At 40.9% G+C, this 13710-nt stretch overlaps 1 protein-coding gene across 20 annotated transcripts in view; it reads left to right on the forward strand.

The window, feature by feature from the left end:
* The window catches only part of robo2 (roundabout, axon guidance receptor, homolog 2 (Drosophila)), a 331658-nt gene that overhangs the window by 161815 nt on the left and 156133 nt on the right, over positions 1–13710 (forward strand). Inside the window, exon 1 of one of the 20 annotated variants that reach the window (XM_034862710.1) lies at positions 7655–8488. The exons of the other annotated variants lie outside the window; for them this stretch is intronic. Within the exon in view, the coding sequence (XP_034718601.1) occupies positions 8434–8488 (55 nt within the window). The 5' untranslated portion in view covers positions 7655–8433. Of the gene's footprint in view, positions 1–7654; positions 8489–13710 lie in introns of those variants that run through there. 20 annotated transcript variants of the gene reach the window in all.

The following is a 13710-nucleotide window of genomic DNA, read 5'->3' on the forward strand; positions in this document are numbered from 1 at the left end:
CTCTATGTTTCAGTATAAGTATGCCAGACACTTATATGGTGAATACAAATTGGTGTTAAAAGAAGTCAAAGGAATATTTAAGAAAGCAGTGGAGACAATGACCAAATAATGTCTTATTTACTTCCTGATGAATACTTGAATCTATTTAGGATTGCAGCCCAAAATCTCACCATCATCCAAATCCTCCTTAGTGAAAAGCTCTCTAGAAAGGTAAGTACAGGAGAATTGAATCGCCGCGTGTTGCCTTCTCCATGACTGGGTGAGCGGCTGCTTTGCAAACCAAAAGTTAATTTCCATTTCTGATCTATAGAAGACGGGCAGAAAACAATATTGCCATCCAGTATCTAATGCCATTCAATACAATAAACACTGCCTTTGATAGTAATAGTACTTTTGTGAAGCTTGCAGTAAAATGTAATTTCCACTGCTTTACATTTGCTACCTGCTAGCACGTAAAATAAATTGCATGACTTCCAGCAATTGGATAGTCTAGCAATCCTTTAATACTGTTTATTGATCACATGCCACCACTACAGAAAGAGATTAAACTGAACTGTTAGTTCATGCCCACAGCCACTATGCTTCCTATAACAAAGAATACACAATATTTACAGCAGCTGATACAAAGGAGTGGAAGATGATGTTAAACAGGAATAGCTGGCAGCTATAAGTAAAAACCTTATTTGATAACAGACAGATTCATTTATTTATAGTATTATAGCCTACTATATTAAGACACACGGCTTGGGAGAAGTAATGCAGATTTAATATTTCCACAGAACCAATGTTAGATAGGAAAGAAAATGTACATGCATGTACTACCACATATGTGCTAATGTAAGTCTGACAATGCTGGCATGAGAGTGCTACAGTTCATCAACGATACCAACTCTAATCTCATTCTGCTTGAATATAAAGCATAGCTAATTAATAGAATTGCTACCCAAAATAAACACTATAATTGGAAATACACACTGCATATACTGTCCTTTATATGAATTAAACCATGTGAGAAATTCAACAGGTGTTTTTTTTATGATTACACAATGCGTCTCAGACATTTAAATGTGTTGTGCTAACTGTCTTGTAAAGTTTACTCTTTCCAACACGACTCAGAAATGTGTGTGCCTTGATTAAGGATGCTTATGCCAAGTCTTGGGGAGAATTTGGCAATTCTTTGCAATAACGTTTTTAATGAGGGAGAAGGAAATGACTATGAATACATGATGTTGATGGCTTAAATAAATCCATTTGTTTGGGTTACTTTATGAGACCAACTGTGCTTTTTTCAGAATTTCATTCACAGGCAATGCAGATAAATAACTTCCCATTTTTGCAGAGACTGTTGTATATATGTAGTTGACACTGTGGGTTTCCACATGCCAAACATTAAACCAGTCTTATCAGTCTGTGTAGTCTGGTTGTGTACGAAGGGATTTTAGTGGAAAGAGAGCTGCTCAGAGCTTTGCTAATGATGTCCATAGCTGTGGGTCTGAGGAGGAGGACTGGAGGCAGGAAGGACAATGTCCTCACTGATAAGGAGGTTGGAGAGATACTTGAGAAGCTCTTGTCCTCCCTTCCTCTCACTCCCACCTTTCTGATTTTTCACAGTTGAAGTATTCACTTCTCGCTCATTAGCGGCTGCTGCCCATCGCGCACTGGACCAAACTGTTTACCCTGTTCTATTATGACAATGACTAGCACCCTGTTATCAAGGTCTGCCTTAGGTGGGGGATAACAGTTGTGAGGAGCTTCTACATGAGAAAGATTAACCGGCTACGTTTAGGAAAAAGTAGGCCAGCTAATTAGCTACAGCTCTCAGGACCCTGGGAGTGTGCTGTTTTCCACCTAGACAGGGAAATTCCATAAATGACAGGAATGTGGTTGAAGAAGTGGGCTGGAATATCTAATAAGAGTGGGAGGAAAAGAGAGGTTGACATAAAATAGAAAACATGGAGGAAGAAGACAGATTATCTGTAAAGTTTACTTTGGATTCCCTACCACTGAACTTATCTCAATGTGCACTTTATAGATTCATTTTTTGACATTCGTGAGTTTGTTAGTGACTTCTTTGAGCTGGCCTTTTCAGGGAAAGAAGGCTGGTGTTACCACCTGTGGACAGGACTAATTATGAAAGTCCTACATCGAATATTTGTTTTGTTCAGTCATTGGAGCTGCACAGATAGGTTGTTTCACAGTATATTTTCTTTTATTCCAGCATCATTGTATTTTTGATGAAGTATTGCTAAAGAAAAAAAAAAAAACTTGTGATCAAAAGCCCTGAAAACAAAGGATGGCATCTTATGGGAACATTGCATTTTGGGCAAAGGTTATAAATTGGCTCAGTTAAAAAAAAAGGTGATGCCATGTATTTCTGCACACTAATCAGAGTAAAGCAACATTTGAATTTCAATGTACTAGGTCGTTTGGTATTTGCTCATGTTACCAGGTCGCTTTCAATCAAATCTGATCGAACTACACCGACAAAGTCTTAAAAAAACAGAGTTTTTAACTCTTTATAAGAAACTATCTATGGATGATTTGAACTTTAAAGTGCTCCTATTATGCTTTTTGGCTTTTCCCCTTTCCTTTATTGTGTTATATATCTTTTCTGTACAGGTTTACAAAGTGAAAACCCCCAAAGGGACTTACCATCTCCGACAGAAAACAAAACAAACTGCTCTAAACAGACCAAACCTTTACTTCAGAGACAATTGCTCGTCACTTTGTAGCACACATTTTAATGCTCGCCTAGCTGCTAGCGTGGCACGCCAGTACTTACTGCCCATGTGCGACTCCCAACAAAGATGGTACAGAAGTGAGATGTCTCATTCTGTTGCTAAAAACAGAGAGGTCAACATACAGGGTGAAAGGAGGAGCTGCATGAATGTGCAGTAACAAAAAAATGTGGTATTTTATGAAAATTAAACCATGTAAACCTATACTGCTACAACCTCTAAATACAGTTATGGGCCTGAAAATGAGCATAATATGAGTACTTTTACTTTCATTGCTACTTATTCAGTCGTGGGAATTATACACACGATTGTCAGATTCAGATTAAGTTTTCAGTGGCTTTAAGGTTTTCCTCTAGAAATTACAAAACTAGAAACATTAGAAACATTACATTTTTAGAAATTAGTAAACATGGCTACAGAGTGTGCTCTGCTCTGTCCCATGTTATTGCCTCGTAGATGGTTTATGTTCACTTACATTTGCAAACAAAGTCACATTTATAGCTAGTTTATTTAATACTTCACTCAACAAGAATGTGAGAGAGAACGGGAAAAGCAAGAATTTCCTAAACTGTAATCCCCAGTTTTGCAACATTTGATATGGTGCCCCTATCTCACTTCCTGTACCTTTGTGTGAATCAGAGGAAGACGAGGCGATGCATTACATACAGAGTTTATGTCCTGCTGATAGAAGACTCTCTCCACATCGAGCTCAGGTGTCGTGTCCACCATTCTTCCTCCGTCTGTCCAGCCTCCTCCTTCAGCCCCTCCGAGGGAATATCAGAGAGTACACAATTTAACTTGTGTCCCACTGACTCCCATTAAATGTTTTATTGCCCTGAATTAACCCATATCTGCTGTGTTTTGTCTCCAAAACTTGGGCCCTTATAAATGTCTCCCTGTTCTATGCTTCATATTAAAGCCACAAGTCTAAATAGCAAAAGCAGTCCTAGCTGCCGAGGCTCTCTGCCAGCACTTTGGCTCTATTCGTGTTCACGCCACAGACTTTACTCGGTAGACATATAACCTGGAGGGTAGAGATTTGCATTGTTGGACAATGCATCATAGTGAGAGGCTTGTCACTTTCTCAGCATAATGTGATATTGGGTTTTCTGTGTTTTAAAGAGTGGCAGTAGAGAAGAGAAACAGATATCTAACAGATCGGTGGACTCTTTGTCATTCTGAAACTTAATCTGTAAAATTTGCCAAATAAGAAATGTGTGTTTGTGTGTGTGTGTGTGTGTGTGTGCGTCACTGTAATGTGTAGAAATAGTTGTGTCTGTGTGTGCCTATGTGGGTGTTATTGCCGAGGATAGTGCGGAGCAGAGCACAGCTTAATATCTGTGTTTGACACAGAGACCCATTAATAAGGTCCTGATCCGAGCCCAGTGACAGGACTGCTGACAGAGGAGGATCATGGGGAAGAATCATGCCCTGCCGAGGGAGCCTGGGCTTCAGGTAGACCCATTCTGCCTTCCCCAGGTGTCATTACGGATGCTGGGGAGGGAGCAGAGAAGGGAGGGGCGCTACTGACATCTACATTAATCACCCCTCCACCCCCCACCCCCCTCAACATACTGCGTTCCCCACCTCCAGCTCCTAATCATCCCTACACAGAGAACCTAAACCCAGTAAAGGGATACTCTGCCATGAAAGATATCCAGCTAAGAGCTCCCCAAATACCACTCTGATCTGATCATGAGTGATGTTGCTACCTGAACCTCTGACCTGGCACACAATTAAAAACACTTTCCTCTTTTTCTCGCAGACACACACATACAGATAGATGCAGCTTTGCTATAACTAAGCATTCTGTCACTGTCTGCGTTTGATTCATACTTTGCATTTGAATTGCACCTTAGTTACAAGCAATTAAAATGCAGAAAATGTCTCTGCTGGAATGTGTCTCCAAGCCCCCTGAGCGGGTGCTGCTGTTGTACACACTCTTGATTGTCTCGCAGATATCACACTCTCCATTTGGGGACCCCCTATTGATATTCAGCTGTGTTTTTTTTCTACAAAAAAGAGCAACAACACTGCAGCATCTTATGTTCACATTGCTTTAGTATAAACTGGGCCACTAGATAAAAGAGCCTTAATCATTTACAAGAACAATTAGAGGATGCTGTTATTAACTGGTGCAGCACTTGCAGCACAGATTTTAAAGGGATCACATCAATCGTTGATTAACTTTTTAAAGTGTATCTTTCTTATAGCAAGCAGCTATCTTGTGTCCTATAGTAATCGGGAAAAACATGTTACATAATTTTGACACTAAAGTCTTTGTGATTCAACTTGACCGATTAAAGACATGTCAGTTGAGAAGTGGTCGGGGATGGATGTGAGTCACGCAAGACAACCATTCTTATGAATGGCTCCACCCAGGTTCCATCAATGAGCAGATGTTCTGAGGACAATAATGGGAAATAATCTGATTGATAATTAGTTTAGATTCAGTTAAAAACACTAAATTGCGTAAAAGTGACAGTAATTGTTAGTTTAGGTTAAAACAAATGATATATTTTAGCATCTGGTTGTAAACTCAAATTGACTTTGCAGGAATTGAAAAGGGGGGGGGGGCAGCAATTGCATGCAAGACTGTGTTATTCTCCGTGTTTTTAATATCTTTGATTTAATTTGTGTTGTTATGCAGCCGTTCCAAACCACCGCTCTTGCTTTGCTTTCCCCTCAGTGACGTCACACTTATTTGTGTGTGGTGACACCTCATTTGCATGCTCTTTGTCAGTAATATTATGAAATTCAACCTAAGAAAGGATCTGTGAAGTTTTCCCAACAGTAGAATGAAATGTAAGCTCATATTAAAGAGTCCAGGAGTTACCAGTCCATGGTTTAGCCCCTCCAACTCATTTGTACGTAACATGCCTTGCCCTGAGTAAACACAGCCTCCAGTTTAATTAATATAAATCCACTTTCAGCTGATACTGTATTTAGAAACCCGGGGAATATCACTACCTCCACTACAGATATAGTGATTGAAAATAGGGAATAAAAGGCAGGGCTTGAGGGAGAAATACACTCAACTTGCTTTTTCCATCAATGAAGCCATGCACTCCATTGTTTATGTTTGAAGCATGCTTTTCATCTTAGTAAATTACCTTTCTTCAATTCTCTTTTTTCCCTTCTGGAACCGTCGACAGCACTGATGACACAATACATTTCTGTTTAGCTGTGTGTGTGTGTGTGTGTGTGTGTGTGTGTGTGTGTGTGTGTGTGGTTGCACGCATCTGGTAGAATCTGGGACACTGGAGGCACTGAGAAGACAGCATTTGCATGCAGCTCACAAACATATTAAAATATGAAGATAAATCACTGTGTCTGGCCAGCTGACAGCGCTGCCTGCAATGGGAGCAAGCTAGTAACCGTACAACATGTTGCCGTTCCCAGTAAGGCCTTTGTAGGGCAAGCTTCAACATGCAGCTTGACAAACAAACGGAAGAAAAAAGAAACCATGAGCAGTCAAAGCTATTATTAACGGCAATAGAAGTGGTTCCCTTTGCCAAAGCCATCCTGTCATGGTGTTAGTCTCTGTATGTTTTATCGGGAGAGTATGGTTTTCACAGACACCTTCGGGGAACATACTGGGAGTTGTGAGGGCTTTGTTCTATGGCTGACTTTGATGTAAATCATAAAATTGGAAATCTGAGCCTAGAGGTTGTTAAAACAAAAAAGGTAAAAGCAAAGGGGCTAACCTTTTAGATGAATCTTACATATCTTCTAATGTTTCATTAAACTACAGAGTTTGTAATGTGTAAGTTATTTGGATAAAATAATAAACCAATTTGCTGTGGTCTGTGGAGAAAGAAAAACAATAGTAGCCTAATTGTTTCATTTCTGCTGCAACAAATACCTGTTATTATATTTTTGTAACTCTTCTAGTGTTTTTTTTTTAAGTCAAATCTGCTTAATTCTACTGCAGAAAAGCAACATGTGATCAATCACTCTTTGATAGGGCAGTGTGAAAAGAGCCCGGTGCCCAGAAGATTGCTATAACTGACACCAGTAGGGGGAGCTCACAGCTCATAGCTCACTGTATAATAAACCGCTGAGACAACATGAAGAGTTGATGGGCAGTAGTGCAGACCACATACACGACCCCCCCCCCCCCCCCCCCCCCCCCCCCCCCCCCCCTCTATCTCTCAACCTCAACATATCTTGGGACCTGTGCCAAGTCATACTGCCTGAATTTGTCCAAGATTAAAAATTGGATTGTAGAGATTATCTTGTGTGCTTGCTGTATTCTGTCTTTGTCTGCACACTTGGCCCTGGAAAAGACATACGTATGCAGAGAGGTCGCTTCTCACTTCATCTCTAGCAGGGACTCTGTCAATCAGTCATTGATTTCTGACAGAGATCATATTTACAATTCTGCTTCAATATCTCAAGACATTATCCCTGTATTATTCAACACCTTTATCACATCTTTAATATGCCTAAACAGAAATGGAGTCTATTGATTAGTTGTTTCAACATATTCTGAAATTGTAAATGACATTTGTTATCATAGCATCTGCATACTTATACAAAAATAGATTTAGTTCACTTTAAAAAAAAAACTATGACATTATGCTACCTGTTGCCTCTTTTGTATACAATTCCCCACTAATATTGTAGTAAGTAGGTGGTTAAACTATCTGGATATTTTCAGATAAAAGTCAGTGTAGTGCTCACACAATGTGTGCTAATAATGCATTAGCTATAAATGATATAAAGGCTACACTCAAATAGACAGTCCTATGTGCGTGAACAGAGTTTGTGTGGGTTTATCCTCCACTCCAGCTCATCTCTGTTCAAAATGATTATGTTACAGTAGTAATAAGGGTCACTCGTCTATAGTCTTTTATTTTGTCATAACTACAAACAGATCTGGACTGAGATCCCAGGTCCCTGGGGCTTTTCCTCCTCTCAGTCTACTCCTCTCTTCCCTTGTCGCTGCTGTCTTCCCGGTGTGGCCGGTCCGTGTTTGGTGTGTGGTGCGCTGCGGGCTGTTCCGGTGTGGTGCCTGGTGCGCTCCTAGTGGCAGCGCTGTTGGAATCAAACAGAAGAGGGAGAGAAGGAGGATGTTGAACTGACTTGTAGCACGACTGTACACTTTATTCCAGGATAAGCACATGGGTCTTTTGGGAGCCGATTCCCGTTGTAATAACACAACTTGCGGGGAATGCATGAGAGTTGAGGGCTGGTTTCCAGTCTGAGTCTCAGCCGAGCCATGTGTTGGACTGGGGAGACATCGCTGCAGATGTAAAAGGTGCCAAAGACGCGTCCTGAGGAACCAAGGACCTGCGGAGAAACCTACGTTTGTCTTCCAGTGTGGACTTACTGTAGCCTACATTTCCCCTCTCCCAGGCTCCGTGCGCTTCAGCTTGTGTAGCAGGTCATGTTGGAGAATTAACAAATATTGCGGATGAACTCGCGGGGCAAACGGGGATAGGATACTTCTCACAGACTGAGAGTTTGGCTTCATGCTTTGGTGGATATGAACACCCCGAGCAGCTCCGGGTGACCTACTGGGAGATGGATCCTCTCAATTTTTTGGACAATGAAACTGGCTTTTGTCAGTAACTAGGACCTCTCCATAACTCCCAGAAACACGGAGGAGACTTGCCTGTCATTTCTGACATATTTCCCTGCAGTGAATTCGAGGATTTGCGCGCCCGCCGTGGATGTTTAATATGCTAGTATGTGTCCGCTAGCGTTCATCCTCGTTGGCGGATTACTCTATTTTCAAGTTGATGGTAAGTTGCCTAACGTGTTGTTTTGCAACACTTTTTCTTAATGGTATATTAATTTTCAGTTCTGTTTTGCACAGACGTCGCCAGACACTGCCCTTACCCTTGCGCTCCACCCGTCATTTCTACCCAGTTTTCAATTGTAAACAATATTTTACATGAATGTTGATGGAACCTGGTTTGCAGGAAGAAGAAAAAACATCAATTCATTGATTCTCTGAATTTTGATTATTAAAAGCCTATTAAGTCTGTAATAGTTTGGCAATCTGTTGATAAGTAGACTGACCTTTTGGAGTTTGGATTAAATGCATTTCGTATCATCGCAGCAAATATTTCCCATTGCACATTTCTTTTATGCATAACATATCAAATTAATATGTAGGCAAACAGAGAACACTTTCTCTCAATGCAGCTAATCGCTTCTCAGGAGGTTAAAATTAGGCCAGAGATGAATTTATAATGATAGAAGATAGAAACAGCAGAACTAGTATTTTTTAGTAAGTAAATATTATTGTATGGTATGCATATATTATGACAAAAAAGTCCAGTTAGAACATTATTTTTAATTACATTTTTTATTTTTTAATAATGGCAATCAAATCCCAAATATCTTATGTATTCAAATGCTACAAATAAAAGATAAAGTAGTCTGACACCACAGAAAGTAGTTGAGACCTGTGGGTGGGAGTTGCACTGGCTTTGAGGTGTTTGGCAAACATGTTGTGATCAGCCTGTCCCCGCACTGTAGCTAGTGGATGGTACTGCTGTGGTCATTTCACTTTTAGGATGCTCTGATTGTGCACTGTAGTATAAAGTGGCTTATATCCACGCTGGGACAGTGCCCTAGATTATTATTCCCATTTGTTTGATTGAACTTTAATAGTGATGGAAATGAGATGAATACTGTTTAATTTCTGCAGCCAAAAGGTTAACCCCTCTTTGTCCTATCTGCCACCAAGAGCTAAGTCGGCATCTTTTTATTTTATTTTTTACGCTTTTACAAGGTTTCTTGGGATTCACTGGCCTACGAGAGAACTGGTTTAATGGAGAAATCAAAGCAGCCTGGACTGCAGAGTTAATGTGATGACTCACATCAATCTTCAAAATAGGAGGGCTGAGGTGACGGAAATGGTGATTGGGATTGGTCCAACCTGTGACTGCTGGAATGATGGGAGGGATTAAGATGTATTACTTTTAAAATGTACAAATCTGAAGTCTGATTGAATTTTAGTGCGACTTCTCAATTGGGCACACCTTTTCACACACAGTTGTTTTATGGGCCCACGTGCACGCACACACACACACACACACACACACACACACACACACACCCCTGCATAGACAAAGTGAGGCTCATGATCATAAAATAACGAAATCATGCTCCTAACTGGTCACACAATGGGACATTATATCAGGAATATGTTGTGTTTGCTTTGGCAGGATGTAAAGCCAAGTTTTTTTGTTGTCGACAAATATGAGTGCCGGCCAGCAAGGCCCCATTTTTCTTTTCTTTCACCTGTCAACTCCCGCTTTTGTTCTTCCCAGCTGCAAGTTTTGCTTCGCCTGCCTTCTGTAGTCAACAAATCAAGTCCCCTTTCTGCAGGGATTTAAATCTTTTTTTCTTTCTTTTACCTTTTTTTGGTGTGTCTTTCACTCTGTTCCGGCAAACCCACTGGTTGCTAAGCAGTGGCTGATGGCATTGCTAGCTGACCAGAGGGAGAGGGTGCACCTCTCCCCGGGAGCAGTGGCTCTTCCCAATCATCTGCCCGTCACCCTCCTCCCCGCTCTTCCTTGCTCTCTCCCTTCTACCTCAAAACTCAACCAGCCCTTTTCAGAGGTAATTTGAGGGTCCTTGGAGAGGGAGGAGCTTCCTCTAAGAGTCCACTTAAGCAGACAAAAAGGTCTGGAGTTGTATTCACTGGGCAGCATTGCCAACAAAGCCAAGCCTTGTGAATGGCGTCAGTCACTGTTTAGTGTACTGTGATTAATACTGCTAGTGTGTAGGAGAGGAGAGAAAAGGTGAGATGGAGAGATAATAGAGCGAGACACAGTGTGTTGGGTGTGGTTACCAGGTTTGGAAGAGATTGTGCATGTGAAAACAGGGTGACCTCACTTTTACAAAGAATCAGATTTATAGCAGTAGAAGATATTTCCAAGAATTCACTGTTCAACAGCTGCCTGGTTATCTCTTAAACTCCACCATGCTGCTTTTTGAAGCTGGATTAGAACATGCTTTGCATAGAGGACATGCACTCCTGACCTTTTGCTATTCTGAGACATCCTGCATGTGTCCAATGCAGGAGCTGGCGACATCCCGTCCTCTCTGGGTGACACAGAGAGGTGCTGAAATACAGTCCAACTTAAATCTGTCTAAGAGGCTGTGGAGACGGCCTCTTGGTGTCTACAGTAGCCTCAACAGGGCAAAGCACTCTATCCCCCAGCAGGGTTGTGGTTTTAGTAATGCTGAGTCAAGAGAAACTCAAAGCCAGAGAGTGGTTGTTTATGTGTTAAGGAAGGGAGGAGGGAAGGGAGAGACAGAACGAGTGTAATCAAAATCCAAATATTGAGAGAAGAGTTGTTTAACAACACAATCTTTTAAAGGCAAATGGCGAGGAAGGGGCATTATTACCAAAGCGCCCTGGAGACTAACAGCTCTGTTGATGGCCATGATTGAATGAGAGAGGTTTAAACTACTGCCCTATAATGGAAAGTAGGCCCAGATTAAAATAGTCTAGGTGAATGATGAGGCAGGCTGAGGTCATTGTGTAAGGGCCAATGCAATGTCTTGCTCTAAATGTGATTGTTCTGCTTGAGTTGGCGGTGTTTAGGCAGCGTTACTGTAATTGAAGTTCATTTGCTTGAACAGGGTTGCTGTAATAATGAACCTTCATCTGAGATCTACAGGAATATCCCCTTGACTGTCTCGCAGGGTCTCATCACTGTTGAGGAAGCCGCTTTCCTCTGCATCAAAGTGCGCTGCTGTTTATTCTCTGATTAACGTCAAATATGAGAGTAGAATAAAGACAAAAGTTGTGATCATGAAAGGAAGTGAATGAACAACGGAACAAAGAATGAGTTGAGCACTTGTCCAATGACAACGTTGTGTGTGTATGTGTGTCTGTGAGAGAGTGATAAGTGTTACTTGACCAATGACGAGGGCCTGTCAACTCCTACGATATTTTAACAGGCAAGTCTGGCTACTCTGTGGATCAGGTTTCAGCAGCCGTCACTCCACACTTTTCAGCATAGAAGAGAATTCGCATTGAGCTCTGCATACTTCTTTTAAGTCCGAAGTGCTGCTCTGTGATCACTCAAAAATAAAAAGAATTCATAGATGTTTCAAATTCTGGGATCACGCTGGTTAAGGCCTTCACGTTTTCATAGAGCAGATGCGGGAGAGAAAATGCCAGCGTCAGACAATGCACATGGCTGATTTTGCTGTAAAACCAGCAGAATGCAGGGTAGGTAATGCCACTATTCCCTGTTTTACTTCCACTTTATTAAGCCTCAGCCATGCATACTCCTGACATTTACAGAGCAGAAAAAGGCCTAATGCCTTGATACTTTTGCCTAGAGAAACAAAGACTGAAAGAGGGGGTGAGATTACAATGGAGAGAGATGGAGGTTTAGTGTTTTAACTCACTTGATTTATATTTTCAAACTTTGCAGGACCCATCTCGTTGACACAGTCTCTCTTTCGTATGTACGCACGCACGCACACACAAACTATCCGCCGTTGACATTGTTCATGAGGGTGGAATTCAAACACTGAGGGGGTTGTTGCACACCTGTGATGGCAGCATAGTAGGAGTGTGTGTGAAGTTAGGCATGGGGGAGGAGTGATATGATGAATTGAGCATGCTGACTATGAGGTTAAGCAAGCAGTCAGGGCCTTCACCTGTCTCACACACCTGTACTTACAGAATACGCACCTGTGCTTACCCCTCTGGGCCCCAAGACACATATATAATCCTTTGCTCCATTCTCTCACTGATTTTGTTTCCAAAACAGCCGATTAAGGGTTTGAGGCAGACCAACAGACATAAAACTTTGATCTAATTACTGCTATATAATCCCTGATGATTAGTTGATAGTGTATGAACCCTTATTGATCATTGGCAAATACCCAGGAAGCAGTTACAATACAAACGGCCTCTGTGTAGGAGAGATTACTCAGTTGCAGTGTAGATGCGACAAGCATTCTTATCTCCACAAAACTTGATTATCTTAAGAGCATGCCAAAATGCAGACAGGAAGTCCGGATTGAGTGCAACAGAAGCCTGTGATGCCTTAAACCTGCTGGAAGAGACAGCATGTTTTCCCTATCAGTGTTTTCATGTTGCACGCTGCACTGAAACGTCATGTTTGGGGATGCGCCTAATTACTCTGTACCCCGTAATGCCCTCCGGTTGACTCTCTCACAGCAACCTTTAGATAGAAGCGAGGGATTTCAAGGTTGAATGACTCACGGAAGTACATATAACCAATGACTAAGGCTGCTCCATTATGGAAAAATCATAATCACAACGTTTGTTTAACACGATTACTCATTAACCTTTGAAAATATGTTGCATTTATTGAACTTAAAAAAATAGTGAAGCAGTTAAACAAATCAACATTGAAAACACCTCGAAATGTAACATTTCCCTTAATACCTTTCCCGTTTAATTTTTTGAATTCCCCTCAAATCAATAATATAAAATATAGTAAAATGAAATAGTATTAGATAATTAACGTAAAAGATCAACTGTGCATTTTCACAATCTTTTGGAAAACAGGTAAAAAATAAATGCAAGTAAAAGAAAAACAAATTAGATTAAAATAAATTTGTGTCATAAATCTGTGTCAATCAGAACACAAGACAAAATGAGAGATTACTTACTAAACATAATGTGCAAAATAATTGATTTTCTCGATTCCATTGGTTTTGGGATCCAGACAAATTTGAAATTTTGATCAAAATCAATTGCAGAGCCCATATATAACTTTACATATAAGAACACACACACACACACACACACACACACACACACACACACACACACACACACAACTGCATACTGCCAGACATGAATGCACTGTGGTTGCATCGAGCATTTACTTTGCAAGAGGATCAGATTAAGAGACAGTAAACAATTGCCACGTTAAATGGAAAATGCATTTGGCACATACTGTGATATTTTACATCCCTGTTTATTGGATATACCCTTTTATGGCATACTGTATGT

The sequence above is a fragment of the Etheostoma cragini genome, chromosome 3 (genome assembly GCF_013103735.1).
Source record: "Etheostoma cragini isolate CJK2018 chromosome 3, CSU_Ecrag_1.0, whole genome shotgun sequence".
NCBI lineage: Eukaryota > Metazoa > Chordata > Actinopteri > Perciformes > Percidae > Etheostoma > Etheostoma cragini.